At 49.0% G+C, this 18,448-nt stretch overlaps 1 protein-coding gene across 3 annotated transcripts in view; it reads left to right on the top strand.

Annotated features, from left to right (window-relative positions):
• The window catches only part of TP63 (tumor protein p63), a 128,634-nt gene extending 110,544 nt beyond the window's left edge, over positions 1 to 18,090 (top strand). For all 3 annotated transcript variants that reach the window (XM_067561063.1, XM_067561062.1, XM_067561061.1), the window contains 5 exons: positions 467 to 603; positions 10,999 to 11,156; positions 12,284 to 12,428; positions 13,470 to 13,563; positions 15,326 to 18,090. In XM_067561063.1, the coding sequence (XP_067417164.1) occupies positions 467 to 603; positions 10,999 to 11,156; positions 12,284 to 12,428; positions 13,470 to 13,563; positions 15,326 to 15,619 (828 nt within the window). In that variant the 3' untranslated portion in view covers positions 15,620 to 18,090. The remainder of the gene's footprint in view (positions 1 to 466; positions 604 to 10,998; positions 11,157 to 12,283; positions 12,429 to 13,469; positions 13,564 to 15,325) is intronic.
• The last annotated feature ends 358 nt before the right edge of the window (positions 18,091 to 18,448 follow it).

Here is an 18,448-nt window from a genome sequence, read left to right as displayed (position 1 = left end):
GTGCACTTAATAGAAGAGGTGGGTCCAAACCAAACCCTCAGATACAAGCACCTGGTGCTTGGGGCACATGATATTCAAATCCAGACTGATCGAAAATGAATCTTGTTTGTAATGAAGGATTTTCTCTAGTACCTACCACAGTGTTATCTAAGTGCTATACACCTGGATCTGAATTTTCCTGATATATTTACATGGCGCCAAATGAAAATCTTCAATCTAAACCACCCCCAGGTGTTGAGTGTTCATAATCCAGGTCTGGATTATGAAGCTTCAGTCTACCTCCTACATATAATATAGAATGGCTCTTTTACACCCAGCGTCTACAGCATGACTGAGTTTGCATCCTGCTCTACTACTGTTTGTTTGGCTTTAACAGAAGATTGTGGAGGTGGCTGTAAATCCTACCCTGTGGTTTTGTAACTTTAGATTCAAGCTGTTTAAGTCTTGTCTTCTCCCCGTTGTGCAGGTACGGGGACGGGAGACGTATGAAATGCTGCTAAAGATCAAAGAGTCCTTGGAGCTCATGCAGTACCTCCCGCAGCACACGATTGAGACATACAGGCAGCAGCAGCAGCAGCAGCACCAGCACTTGCTCCAGAAGCAGTGAGTATGCCAACAAATGGTTGGTTGGCAAGAGAGGGAGAGAGGGACAAAAGATTGCGAAAGGTTGTCCCCATACACTCAGCCATTGATGGGATGGTTAAGAAATGCCCAAGTACTCTTCCCCGGCAAAATCCTGCCTGATAGCAAGGTGTGGAGCAGAGGGTGACTTTTTGCTCCGATCCAGCAGGATCCTAGAGATGGACTCAAAGCAAATCCCAGAGTCCAAAATTTTAGAGGAGCTGAGACCTTAGATCCCAACTCCACAGCTTTCTCCTAGCTCTGTAGCAGAGCAGCCCAACCCTCCCTCCCACTTGGTCCAGTCTCTTGTTCTCATAGACGGTTCTTTGAGATGCACGAAGAGGAACTGAATGCTTGCTTCTTAACTGGAATGCACGGGCTGCCAATCAATTGTCTTAAAGTACGTTGTCTGGTGGCTTCCATTAACCTGCCTGCAGACAGAAAAGTACTGAGCTAAGCGATGCATGGTGTGCCTCTTCCACATACGTACTCTGGTGGCAAAGGGAAAATACTCGGCGGCAGCAACTCACCCACCCTCGGACTCTGTCTGTGAGCTCTCTTCCAAGAGCGTAAAGAGCCGGGGCTGTAAAAAAACGGTTAGACCGGGCAGTTGTGCCTTCGGTAAATTACATCGTTGATGGACGGGTGCTGTGCCTTAGTGGGACACTAAAACCCTAAGTTAAACAATTGCAGAACTAAAAGAGAGAGAGGGGCAGAAGAGCTGTGACCGTGGGGTGTTTGAAGCATTATTTAGCACGTGCATTGGGCCCCTCGTTTAAGGCTGTCAAAGCATTTACAATCGTTCATTTTGCCTTCTCGAACTTAGGGGAGAGAAGCTGCCATTCTCCCCACTTTGCACTGGGGAAAACTTCACCGCAGAGAGGACTGTGGCTTGCCCACAGTTACACTGAGTCCATGAGACAGCTGAGGATAGACAGACCCCCGGTCTCATGCACTGCTCACTCGCACTACCTGCTCTCAGCACTAAAGCAGTCAGCAGAAAGGAGCAGCGTGTGTTGTGTGCACCCACCCAGACAGTGGCCTTTTTTCCGGCTGGTATGCGTGCACGTGGAGGCAATGGGTGTCACTTTGCACTGTGGGTAAAGCCAGCACGGGACCAGGAAACCACAAGTTACACTCAAGCCCATTGGGCACCTTGGCCTTGTCTTGGGGCTTATGTGGCACCTAGGCCTTGCGCCAGCTCTCTGCACAGTGGCAGATTTCACCCCACGCGTCCTGAGGATGCGCGCTGAGTGCCCGCTTTAGTCCAGTAGAGACATTAGCCAGCTCTTGTGTGTTGAAATGGATGGAGCGTCCAGGGACACTTGGCCGGCTTTCCTATCTACTTGGTCAGATCCCTGTTTCTTTTCTGCGGTCTGCACTGTGTGTGTGTCTACGCTATAAGTGCTAGCTAGAGAGGTAGTTGGCCTGCACCACGGTATACCTTCGTGGCTTTAACGACGCCCCTGAAGTACAGCCATTTCTGTCTGAAAAATGGTTTTGTAAGCAGAAGTGGATTGAAGTAAATGGCCCCCTTCCTCTCAGTGCTGACAGAGTCGCTTTGCCATTTTGCTTTTTTCTGTATCCGTGGGATGGGTTCCTGACAGGGAAAGTTGGTATTTTTACCTTTAAAAACTGTGCATGTGTGAGAGTCCATCCACTTAATGTAATGAAACTTCTTTCAGCACGTCTCCTGGCGCTGCTCCAGTTATGTATTCATTTCTCAGCTGCCACGTGTACCCAGATACTGTGGCGACAGATTAGGAGCTATTAAGAATGGAGGAGGAAAAGTGACCCTTCAGCGTTTGCACATACCTAACGCAGTGATAGCTGAGAGATCTCCTCCAAGGTGCCCAATAGTCCGTGCCGAAAAGTGCATTAACAATATCAACCTCCTAGGTTTGGTTGGTTTTCAGATTGGATTGCTTTGACAAACCAGCAGTTCACCTAGTCAGCTGGATTCATTCCAGCACCAACAATCAAGAACCAGAGACCTCTAGGGATAAAGACCCTACGGGCTGATGGCTGTTACCCCCCTTCCAGAGCCGCAGTAAAAGAGTTTCCAAGGTGTCGACATAGAGGTAATGAAGAGAGGAAATTCTGGAAACACTGACTCAGTGACAAAGTCTCTTCTAGGCAGTAAAGTCAAAAGAAGCAAATTCTGCTAATCTGGTAGGAGAGGCTTAGTCACTGCTTCCTTATCAGGACAACCGAGATCAGATAAACTGTGACTCATTTGTCAGGCAGTTTTTAATTAAAAGGAAAATATTTCTGTGTATAGGGCTACCCTTTCCAAAACGTGTGCTGGAGTTGCATGCGCATAAGATGCCCATTACAAGATCAGAAGCTACAAGTTTTACCTGCAGTCCCCTATTTGGATTGTGCGTCAGGTCCCATTGGGGCTTTGTGCAGCCCCAGGTGTCCGCCTGCATCGATCTGATTCCAGGATTGGGACCTTGATATGCTGCCTGTAGCTCTACATTCACCAAAAGTAGCTGTCTGCACATGTATGTGTTTTATAATCTAGTTTTAAACTGAGAGAAACTGATTTCTTTCCATTTCCCTTTTAGAACCATAGTTAAGAGCCAAATTCATCCCTCACCCCCCCCCCACACACACAGACTCTCACGTTAGAAGTTTCATCTTAAGCTTTAAAAGGGTGTGGTTGAGGACTGGAAAAAGCAAAAGGGAAAACTACAGTAGCAATATACTAACTGTTTAAAAATAAATCAGAGGGATCAGTTTGGAAAAATACTGTAATCGCCTGCGATTTTCATGCAAAAAAAGTCGGACTGCATTTGGCAATTTGGAAATATAATTGTTTTAATATTTTGGGAGAGAAAGCAAAAACAAGCACAATGGTGATCAAAAAGTATTGCATTTGACAAGGTAGTCAGAAAATATTTCACTATAATTACATTCTGGCAGACTCCCTTCCTCCCTCCCTCTCTCTCTCATTCCTTTCTGTCTACTCATTCTTTGATGCATGGTTTTCTCTCTTTTTTTGGCATGCCAGATACCTTCATGATCATAGGTGGGGGCTTAGCAATTGTTTTCATCCTGCATCTGCGACAGACAAAGCCTTGAGTGCATTTTTATAAGACCAATTCATGTTTCGATTTGGAAGACTCTTTGCGTTCAATCTGCCAGCCACACCAGTGTAAATCACAGGCCAGGGGCATTACCGGGGAATCCTAGAAGTTAGACATGGGGAAGACCCTTTCACCTGTTGCCACATAGAGCCCTCCAGTATTCTAGCTATAGGTGCAATGAGATTTCCTGTTTCCCTTATGAAATTATTCCTCGGTCTCTAAGGGACGTGACCAAGAGAACACTTTGTCCGAGTCAGCCAACATTTTCCCATGCTCAGTTTTGCTCCATTACTTATTGTTTCAGATGGTGCAAACTGCCCTTAATTTGCATTGGCCATAGATTGGTTAAAGCAATTTTACCAACTGTTCCTGAAATGAGGAGCCGTTTTATCAGTGTTTCCCAGCAAAGTACTTCTGCAGTGGTAACTTGGCCGTAGCTTGCAGGCCGTCGACTGGCTTTCGGTCTACAGGAGCATGCTCCTCATCATCCAAGCCTAAGGGAATTAATTTTTCAAGTCAGCATCAGTGAGGCAGAGCAATCCAGATGCTTGATGTGGTCAAACTGTGGCCTGAATTTGCGAAGAATGGGTGTGCTGCAGTCAGCAGAGAAATAACGTTATCAGTGACGTTTCCGTTCACACCTTGGTGTAGTTACTCACCATTAACTGTGTGCCTGGCGTGCTTCATATCGCTTTCATATTGCTTGCATGCACTGTGAACTCCAAACATTTGGATGGTGTTCTCACTGGAGGAATATCACAGGGAAAGGGAGCAAAAAAGATAGGGATAGGTAGGAGGAGGTAGCAACGTATTTTGTTGTGCAGGCAGTATAAAGCCACCCCCTGTTTTAGATAGCATGGATCTCAGTGCTACTCTATGCATTATATTCCACTCCTGTTGCATAGAATTATCAGCCTTTGAAGTGTGGCATGGTGTGGCTGGTAGATTGTTATCATAACCATCTTGCAATACATTGGATTATAGTCCTGTTTGGTAGCAGGCTCTGTCTTTAAGCCAACAAAAATTGGGTGGTCTACCTGTTTTTCCCCCCCCCCCCAGTTGTGAGGGCTCTTTTCCACTCATTGGACATGCTTGATCAGTGTGTTGGCAGTGGCTGGAATCAACACCAAATAAATATTTACGCCCCGGGTCTGTGATTTGGAAATTGAATTTCTGCGTCCGTGGCGCTCTTTGTCGGTTACTTTCCTTCATTCTTGGATGCTCCTAGCCAGGACTGGGCAGCGTGCTGAACTTTCCTATCCCAGACCCTTGCATGCAGGCCCTGAGCCATGTGGGGTCTCTCTTCCTTCTAGTCCATACTATGATCATGAAGGTAGAAAGAAGGTGTTTTTCTTCTGGGTTGTTTATAAAGGTCCTAAGCCTTCATCTTCTCTTTTTCTCTGGTTCATCCTCTACAGTCTCCTTTCAGCCTGCTTCAGAAGTGAAATCATGGACTCCAGGAGAGAGCTTCCCAAACCGAATGATGCCATCTTAAAACATTCCCTCCCTCCAAACCCAGCAGTCTATCCATGAGTGGAGCTGGGGCTATTTTTGGTCCAGTTCATGGGACTAGAAACTCTGTGGCAAATAAAAAAAACACCAACCTTCCCCCCCCCTTTATAGAAACAGAGCAAATAATGAGAACAATTGCTTGAAGGGACTCAAACTTTGCAAGAATAAACAATTCTGCAGATCTCTTAGCCAGAGCGTTATCATTGGGAGGTCTGAAACCCGGATGGCATCTTCCTCAGTGGGTTTTTTTTTTTTTTGGTAATATGTTTGTTAAAACTCTCTCTTGTTACTTTTGCTGTATTTGTGAAACTTGTGAGTTTCTCTGAGCAGGTCTCAATCATTAAATTAAAGAAGTTTTCATGGGGTGGGGGTGGGGGTGGGACGGGGGGATATTGTTTGAGAATAAACAGCCGGGGATTGTGACAGTTGGTCGGGTAGGCCTGATTTAATGCTGGTCATGCAGTAGTAACGCAAGTAGTTAAAATATTTTGTACTGCTGGACAGCGGGAGGTGATAAGCACATTAATTAGCATAGGCAAGAATTCATTTTCTTAGAAGTATGCCCTCCAACCTGGGTCATTAATTGTCTCGCCTTGATCAGAAAGGGTCTGTTCCACAGCCTGCTGAAGTCACTTGAAAGACTCATTGACTTTGCATCAACCCTACTGGGACCAGTCCAGCTCCCGCTGGACTCGGAAGGGTTCCTGTTGACTTCACCGGGGGTTGGATTGAGACTCTGGTGAATTGCAAGCCCTTATTCTTCTTCGAGATGTTCTCATCAGTGTGGATCCCGCTCTAGGTGTGCACAGGTCTCTAATGCTCAAGAGAGGAGTCTTCTGGGAAACGGGCCATTGGGCTTTGCCTGCACAGTGATCTCCTCCTCTTCCCACCAGCCAGGAGCATAAAGTGTCTCCACAACGCCCCCTCAGGTCCCTCTTACTGCCCGTGGTGGTGAGACAGAGCTAGTGATGTTTGCTTGTTGCCCCTTAGCGTTTCTTAGATTTAACTGGCTAGTCAGATGTCAGTCCCAATTCTCCTTCTAAACTTTAATTTGTTTTCCAATCTGGTCTTTTAACAAAAACAGAAGCCACCACATTTTGGTGCTCAGCACCTTTCTTCGCTAATGGTGGACTCAAAGCCTTCGGGTTCCAAGTCATGTCCATCTTGTGACGGCTTAATTCTTCTTGCTAACGGCTACAGCTGTTCCTTTTTCTGTCTTGGCGAGCGCCGCATCCTGGATCAGCGCTCCGTGCGCAACTCGCTCTCACCGAGGACTCCGAAATCCAAGGGTGCCCATCTGAAACTTTACCTCTCAGAGCAATCTGGGCGGGTAACTTCTGACCCAGAGGAGAGAAGCTCCACCTCCGAAATGGATCTGACCCCTGTTAAATCCTCGTCTGCCAGTGCGCCAGCAGCTGGCATGTGACCCACCGGCCCAGCTCCAACAAGAAATCCTCCGTGTCAGGCACTGAGGGTCTCCTCTAGCACTGGAGAAGGGTACCACGAGACAAGGCAGGACCAAACAGCGACCAACGCGGCGCCTAGCATTGGTCCTTGGCCTCCCGTGGGGAGTTGCATAAACATCAACCTTCCTGGGAATGACCCACTCACCCTGCTTCCCTTGCAGAGCCGTGTCGAGTGATGCTGGGTCGGCCTGCAGCCCAGCACTGAACAAATCCCGCCTGGCATTGACGCCAGTGGCCATCTCCGTGATCTTTTTAGTTGCCATCACGTAGGCCAGGAGGACCCGCCAACCCCGAGCTCTCACAGCTGACCCTCCTTCCCCCAGCATTCCACCGAGACGAAGCGGTGTTGAGACCTCATCCAAGAGAGGTTTCTAAGGTCGTCTCGGGCTTTCCTTTGAAACCAGTCCATACGTGTACCTGTTTTCTTTCTGAACACCCGTACCGCTCTGAGACAAAGCAACGCCGCACCTTTTAGATGTTTCAAGAGCTTTGGTATGTTACCCTGACAGAGCAAAATCCTTCTGGCTGTTTTCTTATCTCTTCATTGCCATCTCTGGTGCATCCAAAGATCAGGCAGTCTCCTCACGGAAACTCTCCAAGTTGATCATGCAGTGGATATCCGTCTGCTACCAAATGGCTGACATACCTGTCCCTCCAAATGTCACGGATCATTCCACTAGAGTTCAGGCTGCATTCTCTGCCTGCTTCGGGCATGCCCCATATCCCATCACTCGGCGTCCTACCTATTCAGGATTCTGCCCCTTAGGTCCTCAGCGGTGGGTGGAGTCCTGAGGACATCCTGGCACAGGTCTGTCCCAGAAACGCTGCTATTCAAAAGAATTCCTAACTTGCACACTCGCCTCGAGCGGGATCCACACTGATAAATACATCTCAAAGGACCACAATTACTATAAGGTAGGTAAGTAACCGCTCTTTCATGTTGGTGAATTCTTCTTACGGACTTCAGTAGGACTATGTGTGTGAGTAAGTGTTCACCAGTGTGCGGTAAGGATCTCGTGATCTAGACCCTAGAACTTCTAGGATTTGCCCAACTGGATTAAACCAGTGATCCATTAAGTCCAATATTCTGCCTTTGATTTAGGCTGATACTTCCTAAAGTACCCCTGTCAACCATGCCATGCTTTGCATGTGGAAACATTTTCTTCCTGACCCTTCCAGATGATGAATTGATGCCCTGAAATATGAGAATTGATTACCCTTATAGTAGCTTGCATAACTACAAATGTTGTTGGCCATGTACCTATTCTAGTCTCTTTACAAAAAAAGAAAAGTCAGCTGCAGTATTTGACTCTGTGCCTTTTGTATCAGATTGTTCCAAGAAGCATAACAGTCTGTTAATCGCAGTCCATATGATATTAAAATGCATTTCATGGCGTTGGCAGCAAAGGGATTTTAATGCTCCTACTTGTAATCTTCCTTGGGAGTCATTTAACATAATTTTAAAATAAAAGTTTCATGCACAAGGATTTTTAATACCTTTAAAAAATAACTTGGGGAAACAAATCAATTTGTTATAAACAAATCTCCAAACACCAAGTAGTGTGTTTCATACCAAGAACTACTTTCTTGTGTTACTGAGGCTGTTGCTTTATGGATGTGTGATGTTACTTTTCAATAAACTTTTGCATCTTGGTTTATCTTGGGATTTTTCTTTTTCTGTCTGTCTCTTAATTTTCCTTTTATCTTCTCACATGATAAAAAAATTGAGCTGAAGTGCTTATGGGCATAAATATGGAGTCTGATTATCATCTCACACCTGTTTTGTACCTGTGATTCGACTGGCGTCAAGAAGTTAGACTGGTGTAAATCAGGAGGGAAATGAGGGGAGAATTGGCTCTGTGTGAGACCATGGGGAATGGTATTTTCAAAAGCATTCAGCATTAGCCCAACTCTGCTGTCAGTGTTGACTGTGGCGGGAGAAGACTCTGACCCAGTGCTGAGTGCTTTTGAAACTTTTGCCCTATAGAAGCCGGCACCCCCCCAAAAAAATCATCTTCCTAAAGTTGTATTTTTTTAAAATAGAATCCATCCCAAACTTTACTAAATTCTCTTCCGGTGAAATCCCATTGACCTGGCTGGCATTAGAAATCCCATTGACCTGGCTGGCGTTAGACAGGCAGCAAGTTTGCTACATAGTGACTTGCATGCATAAGCATCACACGCAAGAGGACTGCTGCCACGGAGTCCATTCAGCCCTGTGGTGCTCATGTTACCCGGAATCTGGCTAGCGTAAGCGTCCAAACTTAAAAACCCCAAAGTCCAAACACCTTCTAAACCTTAACAAGGCATCCATCCGGACCTGAACCCGGTGGCTGGCCTGGACTTTTATAATGGTCCGAATGAAACCTCTGATTTAAATCTCCACCTCTGCCCTGAAAAGTTGGGTCCGACTTTCAGCGCTTGGCTCCCTTCCCCCATGGGAGCTGCATCCATCACTAATGTTCATTGTCAGCTTCTTGCACTGACTCTTTCCTTGGGTGTATTCCATTTATTTTGGATCTTGTCCTACAGTTGTGCCCCCAAAACACAAGGAGTTCCCTTCACACCCTTCTGTGACTCCTACAACTGTGTAATTAGTCTGCACTTCCTCAGGTTCTGGATACTGCATCGTGCTAACAGGTGTTCTCCACCCAATGTAGCGAGTCTAAAAGGTGTAGGGCGGGTGGAGACTACCTATCTGTAGATAGGTAGGGCCTGGATGCTAACATTGCAATAAGTCATCCAGAAGTTAGGTTGTTTTGGGTTTTTTTTTTTTTTTATACTAAAAGACCCTATCTAGGCAGGAAAAGTCTGGTGAAGTCCATGATTCTGGATGGTCTGAGATCTCGCATGCGTTCGTTACTTCATTCCCATCCAAGAAAAGTCAGTTCCCAGGAATCCAGTGTACTCGGGTAGAGAACAGATGAGTGGGTTTCCTGCTGGGAAATAATGGGGATAAAGGTCCCGCTCCCCACAGGCACGTTCTGATTAGAATGCAGCAAAACAATCCCACAAGCTCTGTAGCTCCACCAGACAAGAAACAGTGTTAGAAATCATCATGTTTGGGAAGCTTGCCCGGTTCCCAAGCACCTTTGCACAGTTGTACAAAGGCCCCCAGCATGTTAGATCTCTGCCCAATGTACAGGGGAGAGAAGCTGATCTCTTACGACAGCTTGACATGCCGCCAGTTGCACTTTTAGACTGGCCTTAATGATCTTTTTTGGCATATTCCAAATAATCCCCAACTCCCGATGGAATGTCACGGTCGTAACTCCATCTGGGGATTGGGCTGCGTTCACCAGCTCATGGTCTGGCGCTCTCATGATCTTCCAAGATGAAATCTTGCCGTTCAAGCAGTCCAGGGTGGGGAGAGGAGAGATCTCACAAGCACCTTTCTCTGGGCAGGCCTGTAACAGAGGCACATGTTAATACTGGCCAGAGTGAGACTTTTTGGACTGGAGGCTTTGGGGAGGGTTTGGTTGGTTTCCTTCTGGTTTTGGTGCAAGAGGAGGCTGCTGGTTTTAGTCTGGTTTGGAGGGTTGTAATCTGAGGCTGATATTTTTCGGAACAGCCTAAGGGATTTGGACATCTGATTCCCATTAAAATTAACAGAATCTGAATGTCCAAATGCTTTTAACACCTCAGCCTCCGTAGACATCAAGAGCACCCACTTGGGTGGGAACTTTTGGTTGTAATGCACACCTGGAAATAGATGGTCACCTGATTATGTGAATCCCCAGCAAAGAGTTTTTAAAAGGCCAATGTAATAATAGTATTCAAGCCAGAGAACAATCACAAGATCTGCAGCTCGCTGTTAGTAGTGACGAGTGTGAGCTGAAATATTATCATCACTTTTCTTTTCTTTTTTTTAAATGAAAATGGATTTTTTAAACAAAAATTTGGCTCGGTAGGGGGAAAAAAAACTTTTTTTGGACAAAATAATACAAATAAACAAAACAACACACAAAATCCATGAACGTTTTTGGTAGAAATGTTCTGGATTTATTTGAAACCAAAAACTCCATTTGTACCCAAAACAAAAAAAAAGCCCCAAATTTTCAGTTTGTTCTTCCAACACCCCATCCAAAAAAAAAAAAATGTTCTTGGAAAATTTTTTGTTTTTAAATTTTTTTTGGACATTTCCTACTGAGAAGATAGGGATTTCTCAACAAGCGCTACTCACGACACCCCTATGATGTCTGTCTTTTATACAAAAATAGAACCCTCTCCCCACAATACACACAATACCTGCTCCGTCAGTTTCAATGGCATCTTTTCTCGTCCTCAACCTCTCCGCTATTTTGCAGAACGTCCATGCAGTCGCAGTCATCTTATGGCTCCAGCTCGCCACCGCTCAGCAAAATGAACAGCATGAACAAGTTGCCTTCGGTCAGCCAGCTGATCAATCCTCAACAGCGCAATGCTCTGACCCCGACGGCCATCTCTGACGGCATGGGGACGAACAGTAAGGGACTCGCTCTTTCTCTTGCTGGTTTTTTCTTCTTTCCCATCAGCCTCTGGGTGCATTTGACTAGGAGGTTAGGGTTGGAGCGTCGTATGAAATGGCCAGGTGATCTCTGCCCATGTTCCAGCGCCCATTTCACTTAGCCCCTTGCTGGCAACCACAGCAACGGGGGGATTTCAGGCCCAGATGGAGCCACCTCCCCACTCAGAGCAGCGGTCCCTCCTCCCTCTAGGGCAGGTCTGAGGGTTCATCAGGAGACGTAATTCCCAGTGGGGGTAGACAGACACGCATTAGCTCTACCCATCATGGCAGGCTAAAAATAGCAGCGTGGTCCGGGCTGCAACACTGCCTGGTCGACAGACGACGATCCCGCCCCACCTCCTGTGTGTGTGCTCGGGTGGCTAGCCTGAGCCAGCACCCGGGTTGCTGCGGCCCTGCTGGCTGTGTCTCACGAGCTCGAGCATGGCTAACGTGTGTCTGTCTGCGCAAGCTGGGAGTCACGCCTCTTTGCTGCGACGTGGACGTCCCCGGAGGCATGTTTGCGGCGGTAGGGCAGAGGAAGCATGCACAGCTGCTTGCCCATACGGTCCCTGCTCTGCAGAGAGTGAGATTCAGGCGCCAGGGCTGTCGATCCAGCTACTGTAACCTCCTGGGCAAAATCCTCTTCCTAATCAGGGGGTGGTGCTCGGTAGCTCTGCAAATCCAGCTGCAGCTTCGGGCTAGGGTTTCGGAGGCATGAGGCTCCCCGTGACTTTCCCTGGGTGCGCGGTGTCTCTGAAAACCAGGCCCTTAGCTGTTTGTATTGGGTTGCCCTGCTGGCTTTGTCCTGTTGACTTTTCTGCTGCAAAGAAAACTGAGAAGCCTGCCGTTGGCTTAGGTTTCCATCCAGCATATTTGGGACCGGATTTAACTCGGGCGAGGGAGCGGAGGGAATATCATTTGCCGTTTCTGCAGAGCTCTCCTGGCCCCAGATAACCCCCATGATACCGCATACTGAGGTGCTCTATGGTGACTTTAAGACTCCCTTTGAAATACATGGCATTCCCAAGTCAGGGGAGCTGCCCCGGGAGGCCCATTGGTCTGGAATTCTGACGGGACAATTTGCTCTCTCTGCTTGTTCTGTCTAGTTCCCATGATGGGCACCCACATGGCCATGGCCGGAGACATGAATGGTCTCAGTCCCACGCAGGTGCTGCCTCCTCCCCTCTCGATGCCGTCGACGTCGCACTGCACCCCGCCTCCTCCGTACCCCACAGACTGCAGCATCGTCAGGTGAGCGGGAGCAGACCGGCGAGACCAAAATGCTTAGGAGGACGGTAGAAAACGAGGCCCTCGCGCATATGCACGGGCCGCACAGTCACCTGCCCTCCCCCCTCTTTGGAGCTATCGTACCTGAGCCTCCCGGGGGAGGATGAGACGGGGGGCCGGTAAAATAGAACACATCCAAGGGGTAGGTGATCCTTGGGCGCTCTGACTGGGGCACCATCCACGCCAGGGTTTCTGTGCTTCTCAAACAGTAGGCGGCTAATTTTAACGACCCTCCCCACACACACCGAGTGAGGTTGGCTCAGCAGGTAGCATCACCCCTGTCACCCAGGAAGGGAAACGGGGGCCCAGGGCCCCCACAAGGCCACTGAGCATCCTGAACCCCCGTGGAGGTGTCGGGAGCTGAGGGTGCGTGGTATCTTACAGATTCACTTGGACCCATGGTGATTTTTTTTTTTTCCTCCTGGTCCCGCAGCAAGTCGCTGTCGGGGCCGGGAATAGAACCTACTTCCTCCTGGGAGCCCAAACAAGCTGGCTCATGCTCCCCTTGGTCGAAGGCTCACAGTTCGGGATTGACACGTTGTTAAGGCGCATGCGTGTGTGTCTGATGCATTTTAGCACTGGATGTACGGAGCAAAGCCCTCCCTCCGCACGCCACGTGTCGGCAGGGCAAGCTTTCCCCTCCGTGAAGGACAGCTCTGACTCGGAAGGACAACCCCCTCCGGGGGGGGGTTTGCTCTCCAACGCTTGTGCTGCTCGCTGACCTCTCCTGCCACCGCGGTCCCCTGCGAGGGGGGCGCCTGTCTGCGAGGCACTGGGCTGGGGCCCCTCCGGCACGTTTCACGGAGAGCCGTCGTCGCCCGGCCGCCGCGTCTGGTGTCTGCTCCCCGTGGCCGTGCTGGAGGAGGTGGCGCCGCTTCGAACGGCCCCGCCGCCCAGTGCCGAGATGCTGCAAGGTGGCAGAGTCTTCGGTTATGCTAGGGTTGGGCTGTTGCAGCCAGGGTGATCCTTTTTCTCTCTCCTTCCCTTCCCTCCTCCCCCCTGCAGCTTCTTAGCGAGGTTGGGCTGCTCATCCTGCGTGGATTATTTCACGACCCAGGGGCTGACCACCATCTATCAGATTGAGCATTACAACATGGATGTAAGTAACAGTCACCATTTTGTTTGCTTGCTCCCTCCACCCCATTGCTCGGGGCCGGGTGGGTCCAGAAATCCAAACTCCATATTTCTTAGAGAGAGAGAGATTTTTTAAGAGCAGCTCATTTTAATCCAGTCTTTTGTGAACCAGAGACGGCTTCTCAGGAGGCTGAGAGACTGAAGCCCCCCCAGTGCAGTAGGAAATCTCCTCGCCTGGTGCAGAGTATTTGCCTCTATTTTGGCCTCCCGGTTAGCTCCAAACCCCCTCCCCCGTTCATTCTCCAGGGCTTGGTTTCCGTTTTTATAAGGGCTGGAGATCCCATGACTTACCTGCAAACTGCTGATCACAAAAACAAAACCAAAAAAAAGTGGCTGCCCATAAGTCGTCTGCATTTTTCCTCTCCCTGCCTCTGCTTCTCAGCCTTCCCCTAATGATCTTGCCAGGTCGCTCACTGCTAAACTCTGTCTGGTGCAACCTGAGCTCTTTTTTTTTTTTGCACCACCAGTGTGGCTTCTTCTGCAAGGTTGTTTCCTCTTCTCCAACGCTGTTGCTCTCTGCTGGCAGGCTGCCTGCCCCTCTGTCGCTCCCCAGGGCTCAGCAAGGCTGGGGGGGCTATTGCTTCTGTCGGCGGGGCTGCTCATTTTCTCTCCATAGCCGCAACTGGAAGAGCTGATCCAGACCAAACACTGGCAAACCAAAACAACTTCACTGAGCAGCTGGTGTCACACTTACCAAAGGGAGGTCAAATCCGCCCCGTCTGCTGGCTAGTAAGAAAAAGGTCGGGATGCGTAGCCAACGTTAGGGATGGCCTCCGACACCAGGCCCTTTAACGCACATACCCCTACCAAACTTTGTGGAGGTTTGGACCTCGATCAAATTTAACAGCTGAATATATCTGATCTTAGTCCAGAAGCCAGGCAGAGCCCAAACTGCACTCTGGCAGTGAGTCAGTGCCCCAGAGTTCAGATCCGAGCTTTTCCAGAGTTTGAGTAGAAGGAGGGGGATGAGGTAGGTGGGTCTGTCTGTTCCCAGGTGAGGGACCAGTGTTAATGTACAGTCCTGGAGCCTTAATACCCCCCCCATTTTGTTTAGGCATGTCTATCCTGGCAATCGCCAGGACTCTGCCCCGCAGGGTGACAGCCATTGAATAGCACTTGGTTCCTGTTTAAAAACAAGTATAAAACCAGTCCCTTCTCCTTGGGGGTGGGATTTCTCAGTCTCCAGGGTGGTGTGACAAGCTGCTTTGATCTCTTTTTGATAGGGGCAGTTTCAGTACAGTGAGGCCAAGACTTTCCAATACTGGAACCTTTAGGATTTAGGTCCTAAATCCATTCTTAGGGTCTCAGAGAAATGGTCGGCTTCTCAGAAGCGCTGAGGCCTCCCTGCATCTCCCACTGCACAAGCAGCAGAGCTCCTGGAGGCCACTCTTGGAGACTTTGAACAGCTGCAAGAGGATTTAGGACCTTTGGGCCCCAGCGGCTTGTGCACGAGCCCGTGTTTTCTGCTCAGTGTGGTCTAGTCGTCGAGCGTTGTTTGCTCTATCTCTCGCTCCACAAATGCCCATTCAGAAAGAGCGACCTAGAAAACCCGCCGCTCCGTGTACCTGGGAGTATTTTCACCCCTGGCGTGCTGGGGCGTAGCACTCTGACTTCAGCAGGAGGGATGGCATGCCATTTCCCTGCACGCCCCGAGGGAGGCAGGATCTGTGTGTTGCACCTCGGTGAAGGCAGGTTCTCGTGACCCTGTTGTTCTCTCCGCCTTCCAGGATCTGGTGAGCCTCAAGATCCCGGAGCAGTTCCGCCATGCCATCTGGAAAGGCATCCTGGACCACCGGCAGCTCCACGACTTCTCCCCTCCCCACCTCCTGCGCACCCCGAGTGGCGCCTCCACCGTCAGCGTGGGCTCCAGCGAGACCCGGGGGGAGCGGGTCATCGATGCGGTCCGCTTCACCCTCCGGCAGACCATCTCCTTCCCACCCCGTGACGAGTGGAACGATTTCAACTTTGACATGGACGCTCGGCGCAACAAACAACAGCGTATCAAGGAGGAAGGGGAGTGAGCCGCCGGGGCCCTGCCCCCGCCCCACCCACGAACTACGCGACCCTCCCCGTGTCTTCCTCCGCTCGGGCCAGACGTGAGACGAAGGGCAGAGGAGCCGTACTCTAGTTAGCTTGCCCCTCGGCCCCGTCTCCGCCGCGCTCCTGGCCTCCGTAGCCGAGCCAGGGAACAAGACGAGCGAGGCGGGAGGGCGGGTGGGAGGCGGATGGCGCTTTTCTCCATTGCTGTTGGCTTTCCTTTTGGGGAGAAGGGAGCGGGGTTTGTCTTTTGGCTTTTGAACCCTACGTAGCTGGGCTTCCCGACCCACACGTCGGGTTTCTCAGCCACTCTCTCTCTTTTTTTTTTTTTTTAACCTGAGAAAAATGCAGTGATAGAACAGAGAACGAAAAGGGGAGGGGGTCCCCCAGATTGCTGCACTTAAACAGCTCCTTCCTGCTGAACCAAGTGCTTCCTCCAGAGAGGGAGCATCCCGCTTGCCAGCTACTTCCCCTTCCCTGTGCTTGTCCAGCTGTAGGGAGAAGTGTCTGACCAGATTGCTTTTGGTACCGAATGTATATTAATATGCTCCCCGAGAGTGCTCATTTCACTGGCACAGACAGCCTATCCTCCTGATGGGGTTTTTTCCTGTATCGGTTTTGCATTTGATTGCTAAGAAGCTTCCGAACTAGGCTTTGCAATGTTTGTAGCTAGGCCGGTTGGTGCGAGGAGGACACAATGTTCCAGGTCCACGTTAAACCTCCAGGTAGATTGAGAAGGAGAAGGTTAGTTTGTAGTGCTGGCCCAGACAATCCTTAATCAAGGCTCTTTATCGTAGAATGGTTTCCTTCCAAGGAACGTAGAGCCATCCTAGAGATGCCCACAATAGATTGAACTCTGTCGGCATTTGGTTGCCGTTGGGTGACCTGGAGCAAGAAATGCTTCCTTTCCAATAATTGCCTTGGAACAAGTATTTTCAAAGCTCCGTGCGCCACCGGGGAGTGTTCCTGCTTCAGAAAGTTGTGTTTACATTTCCAGAGTTAAAATCCAGCGGTTGATTTGTTGTTCCAGCAGCAGGTGTGGTGTCTGAGCGGAGAATACGAATTACGAGTAACAAAAACAACTGAACCCAGTGGCTGGTTTCACATGCAGATTGGCCAGGTACGTTTCTAGTGCCTGGGAACAAATTCAAAATGAGCAGTGCAGCTCCTGTCAAGCAGGCTTTCTTTGAGAGCTAGCCTTAATTTTGTCAGGTCAAAATGTCACAAAGGCAGTTTCTGAATGAGTTGCTTTACTGCCAGACCACAACTAAAAAAACCGCCACGCAGTGCACACGGTGCAGCAGAACTGCGCTCCAGCTAAGCAAAGCGAAGCTAAACTGCTTTTTACTTGTAGATCTGCTCATTGCTATAGGTCGAAGTTGCTTTCAGTGACTGTACCCCTCAGTAACTACCCAATACTGCCATGTTCTGCAAGTGTATTCTGAATAGCTCTGAAACCAGTAATCAAGACTGTTACCCTGTCAGGTATGTATATATATATTTTTTTGTATGTGTAAGTTTTGTTCCCTGATTTTTACTTCCTCTTGGGTTACCGGGTCTTCCAGAACCACAATAAGGTGTTGTTTGTTTTTTGGTTTTTTGTTTTTTAATTGTAAGCATTTCCCTTAAAAGGAATTATGTCCCTTTATAACGTGGTAGCTAAGGGACACAGGTACTATTTGTGTTTTCATACGCTGATTCCTGTTACCTTGATGCAGTTGAGAGGCAGGGGAGCCAAAAGCCTGTGATCATTTGTTTTGTAACACTTCAAAGAGGAGAGTCCTAGATTTCAAAGTATTTAAAGTGCGCAGCGTGCAAACTTCATTCGTGTAGCTTGCTACCGAAAAGGGAATCGTGTTGCTCCTGACCCGATGCGAGAGTCAGTTTGATGGTGCAGTGTTCATGGGAGGAAAGCATTAGCACAGCTAGTTTGCAAATTCAGGGGGGTGAAGTTGGTATGTCCCTCTTCACCTCAGTGGTTTTGTGATCTACACGGTAATATTCTTCGGAGCTGATTCAGGATTCTACAATAAAAGCCACTGATTATAAAGTGAATGCAGTAGATGCTATACTAGATTTCCCAGTGTCTTGCAAAGAGAGGCCTTCAACCCTGGTTTTTCAATTCAGCAGGGAGACCGAGCGATTCACCTGCTGCATCAGTAAAGATTCAGATATATGCTGTGAAAAAAATCTTCTGTGTATCTCTCCTGCGTACCACTTCTGTATAGCCCTGAATCGTCCAGGGAGTTTGAACTGCTGTAGCTTTACCCCTCCCCCGAGTAGCTGTGATTTTTGTTTTGTTTTTGTTTTGTTTTGCTAGTCAAGCCTAGGGGTTAATTGAGTTGATGATCTGCCAGTGCTTGTAGCAATGCTGGTGTTGCCTGCACCAAAGGCTTGCGTGTCTTTGGAACACCCTGTTCAAGCCTACAGCAAATAAAAGCTGAATTGAAAACAAGACTGAATTTCCAAACTGCTTTCGTCTCTCCCTTGCGCCGTTTTGGGAGGTGGCGAGGCACCCACTTCACCTGGTGCGCCAGACCATCCCCTCTTGGATTTTTCTAAACCCACAGCTGCCCACCCCAGCCCTGGGGACCTTTTCTGTATTCAAGGAGTCATACAGTTTACGGCCTGAAGGGACCACTGCAAAAAGGATGCGGACAAGTTGGAGAGAGTCCAGCGGAGGGCAACAAAAATGATGAGGGGGCTGGAGCACAAGATTTACGAGGAGAGGCTGAGGGAACTGGGTTTGTTTAGTCTGCAGAAGAGAAGAGTGAGGGGGGATTTGACAGCAGCCTTTAACTACCTGAAGCGGG

Source organism: Emydura macquarii, unplaced genomic scaffold (assembly GCF_026122565.2).
Source record: "Emydura macquarii macquarii isolate MOO-44397 ecotype Brisbane River unplaced genomic scaffold, CSIRO-AGI_Emac_v2 contig_2365, whole genome shotgun sequence".
Lineage (NCBI taxonomy): Eukaryota > Metazoa > Chordata > Testudines > Chelidae > Emydura > Emydura macquarii.
Note: the sequence above shows the minus strand (reverse complement) of the source record. Positions and strands in the feature narration are given on the sequence as shown.